Source organism: Mesocricetus auratus, unplaced genomic scaffold (genome assembly GCF_017639785.1).
Source record: "Mesocricetus auratus isolate SY011 unplaced genomic scaffold, BCM_Maur_2.0 Super-Scaffold_100015, whole genome shotgun sequence".
Lineage (NCBI taxonomy): Eukaryota > Metazoa > Chordata > Mammalia > Rodentia > Cricetidae > Mesocricetus > Mesocricetus auratus.
Window position 1 is genome coordinate 46,570,109 of NW_024429198.1, and position 17,342 is coordinate 46,587,450.

Below are 17,342 nucleotides of genomic sequence, written 5' to 3' on the forward strand. Positions count from 1 at the left end.
CTGGCATCATCAGGTAAACAGGCCAGCTTCCCAGCCTGAGTTCCAGAGCCTGCAGATCGCCTGGGAACTGCACAGAGCTCCCAATCCCGGCGGGAGCCAAGCACCCCAGACTCCAGATCTTCTCTCCCACCAAAGAGACCAGGAAACTACAGGAACCAGGGAGACCAGGGGAGTAGCTGTTCCGGATCAGGTACAACAGGACCCAGCATAGGGTCCAGGGGACCAGGTAGGAGGCTAAGCGCCCCAGATTCCTGTTCTTCTTCTCTACCCACGGACCAGCATTTGGACAAGGCATAGAAGAACCACCAGATTACTGGACTTACTAGCACCCACCAAAGGGAACTCTGGTCCCCAGACCAGGAAGGGGCTCTTTCTGCACCCACTAAAAGAAGAGATGGGAAAGAGACAATACAAAAACACAGTCAGCAACAGAAAAACAAATATGACACCGCCAGATTCTAGAGACTCCACACCAGCAAGACCCCAATATTCAAACGCGAAGGAAGCAGAAGAGAACGATCTTAAAAGCACTTTCATGAAAATGATAGAGGCCCTAAAAGAGGATATTGGAAAATCCCTCAAAGAAATGGAAGAAAAAACAAACCAAAAAATGCAAGAAATGGAAGAAAAAACAAACCAAAAAATGCAAGAATTGGAAGAAAAAACAAACCAAAAACGGCACGAAATGGAAGAAGAAATGAAGCAAAAAATGCAAGAAATGGAAGAAAAAGCAAAGCAAAAAATGCAAGAATTAGAAGAAGAAACATACCAAATAAGGCAGGAAATGGAAGAAGCAACAAAGCAAAAAATGCAAGAAATGGTAGAAAAAACAAAGCAAAAAATGAAAAAAATGGAGGAAGAAACAAACCAAAAAAGGCAGGAAAGGGAAGAAGAAACAAAGCACAAAATCCAAGAAATGGAACAAAAAGCAAACCAAAAAATGCAAGAAATGGAAGAAAGAACAAACCAAAAAATTCATAAAAGGCAACAAACGGACGAACAGATAAACAGAAAATTGCAAGAAGCAATGCAAATGCTGCAAGGGTTGAAAACTGAAATAGAGACACTAAAAAAAACACAATCTGAAGAAAGGCAGAAAATAGAAAAGCTGGACAAACAGTCAGGCACTACCAATACAAGCATTACCAACAGAATAGAAGAGATGGAAGAGAGAATCTCAAGTGTTGAAGATACATTAGGAGAAATGGATTTATCAACCAAAGAAAACCTTAAATCCAACAAATCCTTAACACAAAACATCCAGGAATTATGGGACACCATGAAAAGACCAAACCTAAGAATAATAGGTATAGAAGAAGGAGAAGAAATCCACCTCAAAGGGGCAGAAGGCATATTCAACAAAATCATAGAAGAAAACTTTCCCAACCTTAAGAAAGACATGCCAATGAAGGTACAAGAAGCCTACAGAACACCAAATAGAGTGGACCACAAAAAAAAATCCCCTCGCCACATAATAATCAAGACCCCAAACATACAGAATAAAGAAAGAATATTAAGAGCAGCTAAGGAAAAAGGTCAAGTAACATATAAAGGCAGACCTATCAGAATTACACCTGATTTCTCCATGGAAACTCTGAAAGCCAGAAGGTCCTGGATAGATATTCTACCTACACTAAGAGACCATGGATGCCAGCCCAGACTACTATACCCGGCAAAGCTCTCAATCACTATAGACGGAGAAAACAAGATATTCCATGACAAAACTAGATTCAACCAATATGTGTCCACTAACCCAGCCCTACAGAAAATTTTGGAAGGAAAACTCCAACCCAAGGAAGCTAACTACAACCAGAAAAACATAAGCATTAGAGAATCCCTCTCTACCAACAGCCAAAAGAACAAAGGGGCGAAATTCCACCCATAATTCCACCAACAACAACCATCGCAAATCGAAGAAGGATGAGCAATCAATGGTCATTAATATCCCTCAATATTAATGGCCTTAACTCACCCATAAAAAGACACAGACTAGCAGAATGGATTCGAAGACAGAACCCTTCCTTCTGCTGCATACAAGAAACACACCTCACCCTCAAAGACAGACATTACTTGAGAGTTAAAGGTTGGGAAAAAATTTTTCAATCAAATGGACCCAAGAAACAAGCAGGGGTAGCAATCCTAATATCTAACAAACTAGACTTTAAAATAAAATCAATCAAAAGAGATGAAGGAGGTCATTACATACTCATCACAGGTGAAACCCACCAAGACGAAGTGTCTATCCTGAACATCTATGCCCCCAATACAAAGGCATCCACATTCGTTAAAGAAACATTATTAGAACTTAAATCTCATCTAAAGCCCCACACAGTTATAGTGGGAGATTTCAACACACCACTCTCACCACTAGACAAGAATACCAGACAGGAACTCAACAAAGAAGCAAAGGGTCTAATAGAAGTAATGACCCAACTGGGATTAACAGATATCTATAGAACATTTCATCCACATAAAAAAGAATATACCTTCTTCTCACCACCACATGGAACCTTCTCAAAAATCGACCACATACTTGGCAACATATCAAACCTCAGCAGCTACAAAAAAATTGGAATAACTCCATGCATCTTATCAGACCACCATGCCTTAAAATTAGAATTCAACAACAACACAAAGTGCAGAAAACCTACAAACTCATGGAAATTGAATAATGCTCAACTGCACCATCCCTGGGTCAAAGAGGAAATAAAAAAGAAATTAAAGACTTCCTCGAACTCAATGAGAATGAAGACACAACATACCCAAACCTATGGGACACTTTGAAAGCAGTGCTACGGGGAAGTTCATAGCACTAAGTGCTCACATGAAGAAACAGGAAAACAGTTATACCAGAGAATTAACATCACAGCTAAAAGCTCTAGAACACAAAGAAGCAAACTCCCCCAGGAGGAGTAGACGCCAAGAAATAATCAAATTGAGGGCTGAAATCAACAAAGTAGAAACCAGGAAAACAATACAAAGAATCAATGCAACGAAGAGTTGGTTCTTTGAGAAAATCAACAAGATAGACAAACCTTTGTCCAAACTTACCAAACAGCAGAGAGTGAACACGCAAATTAACAAAATCAGAAATGAAAAGGGGGACATAACAACAGACTCTGAGGAAATCCAGAGAATCATTAGGTCATACTTTGAAAACCTGTACTCCACAAAATTCGAAAATTTAAAGGAAATGGATGACTTCCTGGACAGCTATCATTTGCCAAAACTAAATCAAGAACAGATAAGCAATTTAAATAGACCTATAACCCCTATGGAAATAGAAGCTGTCATCAAAAGTCTCCCAACCAAAAAAAGTCCAGGTCCAGATGGCCTCAGTGCAGAATTCTACCACAAATTCAAAGAACAGCTTATACCAATTCTTCTCAAAGTGTTCCACACAATAGAAGCAGAAGGGTCTTTGCCAAACTCTTTCTATGAGGCTTCAATAACCTTGATCCCCAAGCCACACAAAGATACAACCAAGAAAGAGAACTTCAGACCAATATCCCTCATGAACATTGATGCAAAAATACTCAATAAAATACTGGCAAATCGGATCCAAGAACACATCAAAACAATCATTCACCACGATCAAGTAGGTTTCATCCCAGGGATGCAGGGATGGTTCAACATACGAAAATCCATCAACGTAATCCACCATATAAACAAGCTGAAAAACAAAAATCACATGATCATCTCACTAGATGCTGAAAAAGCCTTTGACAAAATCCAACATCCCTTCATGATAAAGGTCTTGGAGAGATCTGGGATAACAGGGACATACTTAAACATAATAAAAGCCATATACAGTAAACCAACAGCCAACATCAAACTAAATGGACAGAAACTCAACGCAATTCCTCTAAAATCAGGAACAAAACAAGGCTGTCCACTCTCTCCATACCTTTTCAACATGGTACTTGAAGTTCTAGCTATAGCCATACGACAACAAAGGGGGATCAAGGGGATACAAATTGGGAAGGAAGAAGTCAAACTTTCACTGTTTGCAGACGATATGATAGTTTATATCAGTGACCCAAAGAACTCTACCAGGGAACTCTTACAGCTGATTAACACCTTCAGCAAAGTGGCAGGTTACAAGATCAACTCAAGAAAGTCAGTAGCCCTACTATATACAGATGATAAAAGGGCTGAAAGAGAAATCAGAGAAACATCACCCTTTACAATTGCCACAAACAACATAAAATACCTTGGGGTAACGCTAACCAAACAAGTGAAAGACCTGTATCGTAAGAACTTTGAATCTTTAAAGAAAGAAATTAAAGAAGCCCTCAGAAAATGGAAAGATCTCCCATGCTCATGGATAGGTAGGATCAATGTAGTAAAAATGGCAATCCTGCCAAAAGCAATCTACAGATTCAATGCTATCCCCATTAAAATCCCAGCACAATTCTTCACAGACCTTGAAAGAACAATAATCAATTTTGTATGGAAAAACAAAAGACCCAGGATAGCCAAAACAACCCTGTTCAACAAGGCAACGTCCGGAGGCATCAATATCCCTGACCTCAAGCTCTATTATAGAGCTATAGTCCTGAAAACAGCTTGGTATTGGCACAAAAATAGACAGGCAGACCAATGGAATCGAATTGAAAATCCGGGTATTAACCCACACACGTACGAACATCTGATCTTCGACAAAGAAGCTAAAAATATACAATGGAATAAAGAAAGCATCTTCAACAAATGGTGCTGGCATAATTGGAGACTGGCATGTAGAAAAATGCGGATCGATCCATGTTTATCGCCATGCACAAAACTTAAGTCCAAATGGATCAAAGACCTCAACATAAATCCAGCCACACTGAACCTCTTAGAAGAGAAAGTGGGTGGTACCCTTGAAAGAATTGGTACAGGAGACAGCTTCCTGAACATAACACCAGTAGCACAGACAGTGAGCTCAACAATTAATAAATGGGACCTACTGAAACTGAGAAGCTTCTGTAAGGCAAAGGACACAGTCAGCAAGACAAAAAGGCAGCCCACAGAATGGGAAAAAATATTCACTAATCCCACATCTGACAGAGGGTTGATCTCCAAAATTTACAAAGAACTCAAGAAGCAAGTCTCCAAAACAGCAAAGGACCCAATTAAGAAGTGGGCTGCAGAACTAAATAGAGAGTTTTCAATAGAGGAGTCTAAAATGGCTGAGAGGCACTTGAGAAAGTGCTCAACATCCTTAGCCATCCGGGAAATGCAAATCAAAGCAACTCTGAGATACCATCTCACTCCTGTCAGAATGGCTAAAATCAAAAACACCAATGACAATTTATGCTGGAGAGGATGTGGTGAAAGGGGGACACTCCTCCATTGCTGGTGGGAGTGCCAACTGGTTCAGCCACTTTGGAAAGCAGTATGGAGATTCCTCAGAAAAATGGGAATAAACCTACCACAAGACCCAGCAACTGCACTCTTAGGCATATATCCAAAAGATGCCCATTCATATAACAAAGATGTCTGTTCCACTATGTTCATAGCAGCTTTATTTGTAATAGCCAGAACTTGGAAGCAACCTAGATGTCCCTCACCCGAAGAATGGATAGAGAAAATGTGGTACATCTACACAATGGAGTACTATTCAGCAGAAAAAAATAATGGAATCATGAGATTCGCAGGCAAATGGATGACACTAGAAGAAACCATCCTGAGTGAGGTAACCCAGTCACAAAAAGAGAAACATGGCATGTACTCTCTCATATATGGATTTTAGACATAGATCTGGGGAGTGCCAGCCTACAATCCTATTGCCAGAGAGTCTGGGAAACAGAAACTTCATTTACTGGCTGGTTAAGTACTGAGCTGAACTCAAGAAAGCCAGTATCAGAGAGGGAGGACTGATGATCAAAGGGATTAAGACTGGGCTGGTTGAACCCCCAGAAACAGCTGACCAGACAAAGGTTAACTCTTGAATCCCAGGCATCAGCCTGGGAATCCAGCATGGGACTGATCAAGACCCCCTGAATCTGGGTGTCAGTGAGGAGGCCTAGGTAATCTATTGAGCCTTGGACAGCAGATCAGTACCCATCCCAAGTATACACACGGTCTCTGGACTCCCATAGAACAATGTGAGGTGCACTCTCACCCTGAACTCTTGGGGAAGGGTCTAGGCCCTGCCCTATATGAAATGACAGACTATGGACACCCCCATGGAGGGCCTCACCCTCCCTGGGGGAATGAGGGGATAACGGGGGGGGGATGGGGGGAGGGCACGGGAGGAGGGGAGGGAAAGGGAGAGGGACCTCGTACTGACTTGTGAAGCAACCTTGTTTCTTATCTAAATTTAAAATGGAAAATAAAAAAATATTAATAAAAAAAAAAAAAAAAAAAAAGAATCCACTTTGTGGAAAGACATCTGTGGCCAAGGAAGCTACTTCACAGAGTCACTCAGCAAGGCAAACGGTGAACATTGAGTAAGTATTCCCTGGGTAAATTCATTCAAACATCTCCTACGTCTTAGGCAAAGTGGCCATGATGGCGACCAAGATCCTGGTCTGTGGCTCCACAGAGACAGCAGCCCTAGAGCAGCACCATCCAGAGGAATTTCCAGCAATGCTCTTTTGCCCTGTAAATGTTATGAAATGGTTCCCAACTAAGAAACTAGTTTTTAGAGAAATGTTTTTTTTCTCAGATTCATCTGTTAATGCACACAGAAGCCACTATAGCTATGGTAAAGAGAAACAGACTACATCTTGTGCTGGCAACAGAAAGTTTCACTGTCCCCCAGAGTGCTTGCTTTAAAATCATGAAAAATGTGAGTAAGGGGTCTTAGAGACTTGTACCAATGTCTCAGAAAGCATCTGATGCCAAGCAGTATGTTACAGTAAATGACTAGGTACATGTGGCAGCTTACACAAGACTAGTGAGGCTGAGAAGCAGAGTTTATATTAATTTCAATTTCAGCTAGAAATCCAAAGCAATATGACATATTTCTCATCAACTATAACTGTATGAGTTCTCTGTCTCCATGTGTGTCTGCACACCAGAAGAGGGAACTGTCTCATTTTTACATGGTTGTGAGCCAACATCTGGGGGCTGGGAATTGAACTCAGGAGCTTGTCACCACCCCTACATCCACAGTGAAATCTCTCCATCCCTATTATCCACTGAGACATCTCACCACCCCTACTATCCACAGAGACATTTCTCCACCCCTAATATTCACTGAGACATCTTTCCATCCCTATTATCCACAGAGACATCTCTCTTCCCCTACTATCTCCTGAGACATTTCCCCATGCCAAATATCCATTGAGACATCTCTCTGCCCCTACTATCCACTGAGATATCTCTTGATCCCTAGTAACCACTGACACATCTCTCCATCCCTACTATGCACTCAGACATCTCTACATCTCTACTAACCTAATTTTATTTGACAGAGTAAAACAAACATATAAATATATGTATATAAATTCTTCCCTCAAATATTATTTACTTAATTGATATGTACTCAAAGTAGTCAAGTTTACAGAAAAAGAAAGTAGAATGAGGAGATTGTTAGTGGGCAAAAGCACTGGTTATGAAAGCAAGAGGACATGAATATAAATCCCAAACATGCACATAACAACTGAGAGTGATTATAACTCCATGGTTAAGGGGCAGAGAAAGATGGATCCTGTGAGTTCACTGGTCAGCCAGTGTAGCTAGCACAGAAGGCTTCAAGTTCAGTTAGGGAACTTCTCTCTGAAGAGCAGGGTGGAAACTGATAAAGACACCTGACCTTTGACTGGTCTCTGCTTGCATGTTTGTAAATGCTTACACCTGCAAATTCATATACAGGCCAGGCAGTACACACTCACATGCAAACCAAATACACACATGGACATTCATATACACACACAAGTGCATATACATGGACACATACACATTCACATACTCAGACACCCACATACACGCACACACACTCACACATACAGACACTCACTTTCAAATGCACATACACACACATGCACTCACATGCAACCCTCCCCTCATGGACATAAAGAGAAAAGGAATGGTGTTTTCTTGGAGCAGGCTGAGAGGAGAATTAGGAGTTATTCTTGAATAGGCTAAGTTTCAGATGCAGACAGTTTTATAGATAGATGGTGGTGACAGCAAGACAATTTAAATGTACTTAATAATCCTGCCTATTCAAGGTTACAGTTTCAATAATAAAAACATTTATTTTTGTATGCTTTATGAGATTTAAATGTAAATAAAAATGTAAAATTTTATAGACAAAGTATCTATATTGCTGCAGTAAGGTTTAGTACATTTCTATGTACCATGAGTGACAATGAAACATATTTGATTTAATATAATTTGTGTTTACTTATCTGCCCTTCCTGGGTAGATTTATAAAATGCATGTTTGTAAATGCTTACACCTGCAAACTCATATACAGGCAATACACACTCACACGCAAACATAAATACACACATGGACACTCACACACACACAGAAGTGCACATACACACTCACACACTCAGACACTCACATACACAAACACTTTCACACATTCACCCACATACACTCACATACTCACACGTACACTCACTTTCAAATGCACACACACACACACACACACATGCACTCACATGCAACCCTCCCACCATGGACATAAAGAGAAAAGGTCATTAGGTAGGGAAATGACCAATGTAAACAGGAGGGAAAATGCATTAAATAAGGTCACACTTGAATTTAATGCATTACTTATCAGTGGGACAGAAAGTTATACATTTTTAGAGAATCCTTGGGGAAACTTGCTTTTTTGGGATACTTCTTAGAGGGAAGTATTGAGAAGTGGAGGTAGGTTTTATACTGTGAGGAGTACATTGGAGGTTTACAGTCACATTTGTAACTAGGTCATATTAAAGCTATGTGAATAAGCAGATACGGCATGGGATAGGGGGTTGGTGGGGGTAGGAGAGGAGGGGAGGGAGAGGGAACTGGGATTGACATGTAAAAGAAGCTTGTTTCTAATTTAAATAAAAAAATGGGAAAAAGCAATCAGTAGTGTACCAATTAGTGATATCATAAGCATCTTGATGTGAATTACAATAACATTACATGTGTGCTTCAGAATAAGTACTGTGAATGTGATCTGTCCCCATGAGGGGCACCACTCTTTTAGGATCTTGGAGGGACTCTGTGAACATGGATTTGTCTACACAGTGGGCACCTCCGTGCTGGAGTCTCTCATTTCTGTCCCATAAGACTTTGTCCCTGAAGTCATAACCCCACTTCAGGGTGAGTGAGCTTCAGATGTTTTATGTCTCTAGAGAGACTTCTGGCTTCTCTGCTGTCCTGTAAATCCTTTATCCAGGACTCTTTGTGACACAACAGGACAATTTGTGTGACTGATTTCTGTATTACTCAGCTCCAATGACACACATTCACTTTAAAAGATTTTAAGCTGTGCTGTATCCAAATATATCATTGACTGTTCATCAAAATGTTTGTGGCCATTTGTAGTTTCTAAAATGCCAGGCATCTGTTTCTTGGTTAGAAACACAACCTCATTTTCATCCCTGAGGGAGAATCCTATAAGTTATAACTTAAGACTCCTTTGTAGAGGAGCTAAGGATCATGGGTATTCTAGTTCTGTAGGCAGGTTTCAGCATTTGTCTTTGTATATTGCACTTCTACCTAACCAAAATGAATGTGTACCTTAAATGTTTACCATGCCCAGGTACTGGCAGAAGGGACAGTATTGTGTACCCTATAGGTTATTACCTAGTTTTATAGACATTGTAACATTGCCTGAGACACAGATACATAAAAGATGTACTTTGACACAGCTTTCTTATTAAAGATAAACAGCCCAGCACAATTGTCTTGACAACTGTTGGGTTCCCTGCTGTCTGGATAATACTGTCTAGCTCTCTAAAGTATTTCCACGCTTTATCTTTTTTCTTAGTTTATTTTAGACAATATTTTGCTATGTATACCAGGTTTGCCTCCAATTTGGATTTTTTCTCCCTCAGTTTCCAAAGTGCTGAGATGACAGACTTGACATGAAAATCTATTCTTGTTTGAGTTACATTGCACTTTAATTGGAAATTCCTCAGAGGTTTTCTGTTTTTTAACAGACTATTTAATTTAAAATAAGCTCAAAGTAACTTTGGTTAGTACAAATTAAGAAACTTCTTTTTATTTTCGGGGCACAAGAAATATATATATATATATGTATATATAGTATATATATAGTACAAACAAAACTGTCTCAGTTAGGCAATGAATGGCTTCATCGGGGAACCTCTTGTGTTGCAGCTGAGGACATTTCTTCTCTGTCACCTAAACAAGTCATGATGCAAATCTCAGTGAATGCAAACATATTCTGTCCTGCCCACCATAGTAGCAATCCAAATCAGATGTCATACTTCTGAGAAAGAGAGAGAGAGAGAGAGAGAGAGAGAGAGAGAGAGAGAGAGAGAGAGAGAGAGAGGGAGAGGGTCTGTGTGTGTATGTGTGAGCTACATGAAGATGATTTCATAGACAACTATGTGTCGTGACATGGCAATTTCTCACGCATTAGCTACTTATCATTTCATATTTGGTCAATTTGGTCAATTTGCATAAACACACTCTTTAACTGCAATGCTGTACAATGAAATTTAAGGTATTTATAAAATAATGCTGCACAGCTGTGTTATTATTCCTTCTCTATCATATATTCCACTAGCTAGAAAATTAGGTTTGTTTAAAAATAAACTCTTCAGGACTCTTTGAACAAATAGTTCAACTGTAAGTCTTCTATTTTGTGCAAGGGAATATGCATCTAAGAGTCTCTACTCCATTCAACAATAAACACTGTTCTCAAACTCTATAAGCCTGCAGATAGAATGCTATTTTTAAAGAACAGGATATGTGAATTCAGTTCAGAGAACTGGTTCATGAGGGAAGTCACTTGAACAAAGCATATAGTCTGGGAATGGATCCCCTGGGCAATCAAAGCAGAAAATTGGTGTCTTAGTGCTAGAAGAAGGATAAACATGAGATTTTGTTTACACCATCCTTGGTTACTTGGATTGGATATGAAGGAAAAATGTTCCTCTTACATGGTCCATCAGAGTTTGGAGCTTGGATTAGGTTATCTGTAGTTCACAAGTCTAACTTGAAGTTCTAAGTAACCTGCACTTATCCCTGATTTGGCAAGTACTGGGAATACCTAGTCTTTTATACACACAGCCCTAGAAACATGAGTATCAGTCAACTTTCCTGGTGTAATCTTACCCACCAAGGCCAATGCCAGGATACCTTCATGATGGCCTTGGTGAGTGAACTTGCAGAGGGATAAGCATAAACAGTTCTCTTCAGATGAGGTGGCAAGGAAACCAGTCTCCACCATTTCTGAGGAACCATTGGTGATAGATGATTGCTGGTGAAGAGGGACTCACATTCTTTTGAATGTGTGGCCACAGGTAGATTTCCCATACATCTGTGGATGGTCTCACACCCACACACACATGGACAGCAGCAAGTAATTTCTGTGGGTTATAAGTAAACAAAGAGGACACAAAGTTGGGAAGGGGACATGTTGAGGAGAGAACTTGGGCAAGTTAAGGGGAGATGGGTGTGATCAGGTTTCATATTTGTAACATTCTCATGATTAAAGACAAATAAAGGAAATTATGTGTGTTAGTGTGATAAGTATTTTCAAATTTGATGCTAGTGAATCATGGCTAGAATAGTGGTTCTGAAAGTGAGAATTAAATACAGAAAGAATTCCGAAATACTGACATCCAAATATAAATGGGCTTTAAAATGATAGTTTATTGAAAACCATATGTACAGCTAGCTTCAAGGGCTCAATATCAGTCACTAACAAACATAGGGCTATTTTTTATTTTAATTTTTGAAGTTCATTATATTTGTTCCTGAGTGTTTAGCTTTTGATATTGTGTAAGAATCCTAGCAATCACTACAAAACCAAGGATGACACACAGGAGAGTCACACCAGGGATGGCATACAAGAGAGTCAAACCAGGGATGACACATAGGAGAGTCACACCAAAGGTGGATAAGCTTGAAATCTGCATTCATCAAATAATCTATGGGAAAAATATGTTGTTCATGTGTAAACAAAAGATTTTATCTACAATTTATCTATCTAATTTAAAAATCCAGAATGGCTGTGTATTTAGTTTGTGACAGTGTTTCAAATCAGAAGTGTTGTTGGAACATTTCAAAGGAGCGCAGAGCCCAGTATAAAGTCAACAGTTTAAGCATATGGGCCAGCATTTGCTAGATTTGCAACAATAAGTTTCACATTTTGGGTAGAGAAGAAAATAACATTGTTATCTACAAGCAACTTTTAAAAAGTGATATGAATGAATAAATATTTCTGACTTTAGAGATGATCTAATATAACCAATAAAGAGCCTGTAAGATTGTTTCACAATAATCATCATCTCTTCCAAGGGCTCTGTTCTTTGGTCCTTCAGTACTACTCTGTACTTATTAGTTGACTGGATTTGAAAGACTGGAAAATTGAAAATGATATATACTTAACAGAAGGCATGCTACCCCATAGCAAATCTCTGGTGTTACCTTTTCTGAACTGTAATTCATGAGAAATTCTTGTGTCCTTAAATTCTTCTTAGTATTTTATGCTATGTTGTTTATATTATCAAAACACCACAACATTGACACATCAGTTTCCTTTATATATAAGTATTTCATTCTCTGTAGAGGTTTAATGAAGAATAAGAATTTTTCTATGTTCCTGATGAAATAGCCGGATTAGTGAAAAATTCAGGGGCAGCTAGATAAATAAACACATCAAGTATTTGATTCTTATTTTGTCCATAACTGCTACTTTCTTCACCATCGAACTATCTTCTAGCTCTCAGATTCTTTAAACAAACATTTAAGCAGCCAAACAAAAAAAATGAGGTACTTGGTGTATCCCTGTCATAACCACAGGTGGCTTTTCCCTCTGTTCTTTGGTTTTCCTTCCCATTAATGCAATATAGTGGGAAAAGATTGAAAGTGACTATGTCCAAACTCTGCTCTTCCTCAGTGGAGTGACAGACCCAGCAGTAAATGAGGAGGGTGCAGCTCTTCCAAAAAGCAGAACACAGAATCTGAAGAGAATGGACAGTACATTGCAGTCTGGGAAAGTCAGAGTCATCATTGACATTCAGGATATCTTAGACTCTAAACATATGCATGTTCACACCAGTGTCTCATGCTTACTTTGGGGTCATGAGAAACACAGCAGGTGATCACTAGTGTTCAACAGCCCAACCCACCAGATAAGTGGTTCTCTGAAGGAGAGCCCCAACTGAAAAGGCTGTGGAGTTACTGGCTGTGGTAACCAGTTGCTTCTGTCTGTAATTTCTCTCATGAGTCACTTCATTTCTTGCGCAAGAACTTCATTTGTTTTCTAAGAATAGCTTTGTGTGTTTTCCCCCCACTGCTTGTGTGTTTACTTCATGGAAATATTCCATCTACTGGTCCCATATATCTGTGGGTCGTCAGGAAGATTATTTTTTATTTGTCTGTATAGTTTTGATATATACTGGGACATGTTTCATAGCTGGCTCTATTTGTCTCACAAGGACTGTGAACACTTAAAAACTTGCCTTGTTCTTTGCTTAGACTAACTGCACACAATTAGCTCACTTTTACCTCAGAGCAAGTACAAACTAGACTGAAGACTTTTTGTAAATAGATCATAACTTTGAAACTTTACAGCTACGTACAAGGTTGAAGGCACAGATGTCCAACTAAGGTCTCTAAGGAAAGCATGCCAATGTCTGTGTCTCAAAGCTTATATCACTGTACCCTGAGTCCTCAGGTCCTGGTCTCACTTTTGCAAACTTGGACTTTCGTGTTGCCATGGCAACGGCTCAACTCCCCATCTCTTGTCCTAGGCATGTGCTCTTGACCAACAAGGAACAACTCTTTTAATTTCTTTATCACTTTGAGGCTCCTGAAGAAGTGTTTTTAGAACAAAAGGAGAAGGAGCTAGAAGAAGAAGCTAGGAGGAATTAAATGTAGGACAGGAACATTAGAAGGATGGCAGAAGAATAAAGAAACTTATGTGGAAAAATTCATAGTAGAGAATTCAATTCACCCTTAGATTTTTCTGTTCTCCACACTTGCAGGAGAATTTTCTCAAACCCTGAGGGGGCATTGAGACTGGTCCTCAAAGCCTTTGCTAGACATTTATGATGACCCTGACAAAGCATATGTCCATCTTGAAAAGCTGCATGACCTTTCCAGGTAGAGATCCCCTGTTGACTGTCCCTTGAGAAGTCAGTACCCACACTTGGGTGTCTCCTGAGATGCTCTCTTCATGTCAAGCCGTGCTTAAAATCTATGTCAAATCTGTCTCCAATAAACTGAAACTCATCCTAAAAATAGAGATATCTCAAGGAGAATGACATATGTTTAAATAGCAATATATTCACAGTTCCTCATTGTTTCTATCCACTAGTTATTCTTGATTTTATTTCATCCTGGACATGGGACAGGTTGACACACTATGAGCATATGGGGCCAGGCACCTCCACTAGTTAGAGGGATTTCCTCAGAAGCCTCCTGATTGGTTGCTGAACCCTCACAAAGGTGTGTTCACCTTAAAAATTATTTCTACTTATTGAGAACATTTTACTAAGAAGCTTAACACTCCATTCCACTGAACAATTCTTTATGAGGAATGGTCAGGGTGGTGGTTACAGAAAGGACAGGACTAAAACTCAGGTTCTATCCAGTCCCTGTCTTTTAAGTTTGTTTGTCACCTTGATCATGTGGAACTTTAAATCTGTGATTGCAGAAGTAATTTATGGAGGCGTCTGTGTCAATACTTTGGCTTGTACAGTTTCTTTCACGAAGAAGCCTGGACCTATAGCATTGCTTCCGTACTAAATTAGAAACAGAACACACAACCTTTCCTCAAGGGTCAGAAGGAGGTATCACCGCTGTGAGAATCCAGGTGTACCCTTGAATTCACATATGGGTGAGTGTATCTACATGTATATACACACATATACATAAATATTTTGTATTTGTTATTAGGCTTTAAGATGCAGAAAGTGAAAATGCAAACAGTTTTGAAAGGGGAAGTTGGGAGAGTAAGTCAGTTACCCACTTGTCCCAGATGATGCTAACATTAGGGCAGGGAAGCAGAAAAGACAAGTAATTGTGTAGTTAATTCACTTTAAGATGAGTGTGTAGATGCTGCTTTCTATTGGCATATCATACCTGCCAACACACACACACACACACACACACACACACACAAACATACACACAACCCCCCCCCACACACACTGTGTGGGCAGAAGATATATTTTTATATTGGCAGCTTTCAACTACTGTAGGAATTAGAATATGATGTTGAAATTTGTGAAGGAATAGCCACAGGTATACATTACATGTGAAATCAATATCCTCCATGATTGTTGGCAGTTCTGGATTTCATGGGCTCCAATATTTTAACATGAATGCTTTCTTAGTGAATGAAGTTTATCTTCCTCCATGATTTTAAAACAAAAGCCAAGTATAGAAAATATGGAACTATAAAAGTTTATTTTGTATTAGCTAGTAAATATTGACTCATAATGTATGAAATTGCATTGACTCAAGTAACAGCCCCCTCCAGGGACATGAAGAGTTTATATTTCATAATCATTGAAAATATATTAACAATTCCTCCCTAACACAAAGATTATTTTTCTTGGATAAATAGTTAATGCAACTGAAAAACATCACTTGCACAGTTTTAAGAAAAACAATTGAGATTCATTGACATTTGAGAAAATAAGCTGGTTGACAATTATGACAACATCCATATTTTTAAATTACTTGTAGTAAGACTTGCTTTTTGATAGGTAGGTAATCATGAAAAAAATTAGATATTCCATCTCATTTTCTTTTCAATGGAAAGACATAATGACCAGGACATAATTGATTGATATGAAAGTTAAATAACATCTAAGTGTATTAACTTATTTTAAATTAATTTAATATTGATCAAGTCATTGAACATAAATAATTAATTTTTGTGTGAAAATTAGTGCTAAGTTACAGCCACATTTTAAAAGTTGGAAATAAAAGCAGAAAATGAAGCTGGAGCTAATTAAGTACAATCTTACCTGATGTTCCTTTTTGTTCTCTTTTCTTCTCTATTCTCCCTGTAATGAGAAAAGAAGTTACAGTGTAGGTCATGAGAATTTAGTAATATAAAGATGAAAACTCAGTTAATGGTACTGTGAGCAGAGTCACCATCTCTCAGCAATGCTCTTCATTATTTCAGTAATGAGTGCTCATAGTTGACAAGGATAAAAAATGCTCTCAAATTACCTCATAAAAATAAAACTGTAAGCATGTAAGAAATATTCTGTTGAACTTTAAATTCTGTTAGCAAGAAGGCAGTTAGATAACAAGACCATTCAGAAAAACAACAACGGTAGGTTCCACCTAGGGCCCATAACATCTTAGCCACAGGATTTTGACCAGATTTAGACTACCAAGCATAAACTCCCTCCTACATACCAGTTCTGATCTAATTGGAAAATGCTTGGTTATTCAATAACAGCAATGCCACTATTGCACCAATGGTTACATCTTGCTTGATAGGTAGATATTGTAGCATGTAGGGGCTAGTATTAAATAAAACTATTGATAAAATATTTGTCTCAACAATAAACATAAAAAAACAATAATTCCTATGTAAAACACTATGGGGGAAAAGTTGATGAAAATAAGATCAACTATGAACTCTAACAACATACTTGAAAAATAGGACAGGCCAATTAACATGTGAAGAAATATACACCAGGAGATGTAGGTTTTGGATGATACAAGAGAATCAAACAATTGTACTAATAAAGGAGAGAATGACTGTAAAACTATGGAGATAGTGATGCTTGGTTTGGTATTTAAATGGACACAGGATTTGGAATTGTTGAGATAGGGATGGACCAAACAGGAACAGTGTAGGCTAAGTGTACACATGCAATTCACCCAGGGGAAATGTTTAGAGCTTGCTTTGGGGACATGTTCTTTAGTACAAGTATATAGGATTTACCTAGCAAGCAATGAAAGAGTGAACTACTGTGTTATGGTTAGTGGGAATGGAAAGCAGTGGCCGCCAGAGAAAATGGGATATCAAAATAGAGTCCAAGGTTTTATAAAAGGTGAGTTGCAAGGCAGGTGGCAAGGTCAAGGTTACACAGATGAGTTGGGCATATGGCAATGCTCTTGTGGGAGTGAGCAGGTAAGGAAAATGAGGTGTTTTGTGTGGATTTATTGAGTTTGAAATCTTATGGGAATAGAAGGCTTTGAGATCAAAGGTTGAGATCATAGATGCAGGACATGTCCATCTT

At 38.8% G+C, this 17,342-nt stretch overlaps 1 protein-coding gene and 1 long non-coding RNA gene across 9 annotated transcripts in view; one reads left to right on the plus strand and one right to left on the minus strand.

Annotated features, from left to right (window-relative positions):
* Positions 1–17,342, plus strand: part of LOC110343440 — a 286,166-nt gene that overhangs the window by 199,210 nt on the left and 69,614 nt on the right. The window lies entirely within an intron of this gene.
* Chst9 (carbohydrate sulfotransferase 9) overlaps positions 1–17,342 on the minus strand; it is a 241,840-nt gene that overhangs the window by 117,649 nt on the left and 106,849 nt on the right. For both annotated transcript variants that reach the window (XM_040757868.1, XM_040757869.1), the window contains one exon: positions 16,110–16,148. In XM_040757868.1, the coding sequence (XP_040613802.1) occupies positions 16,110–16,148 (39 nt within the window). The remainder of the gene's footprint in view (positions 1–16,109; positions 16,149–17,342) is intronic.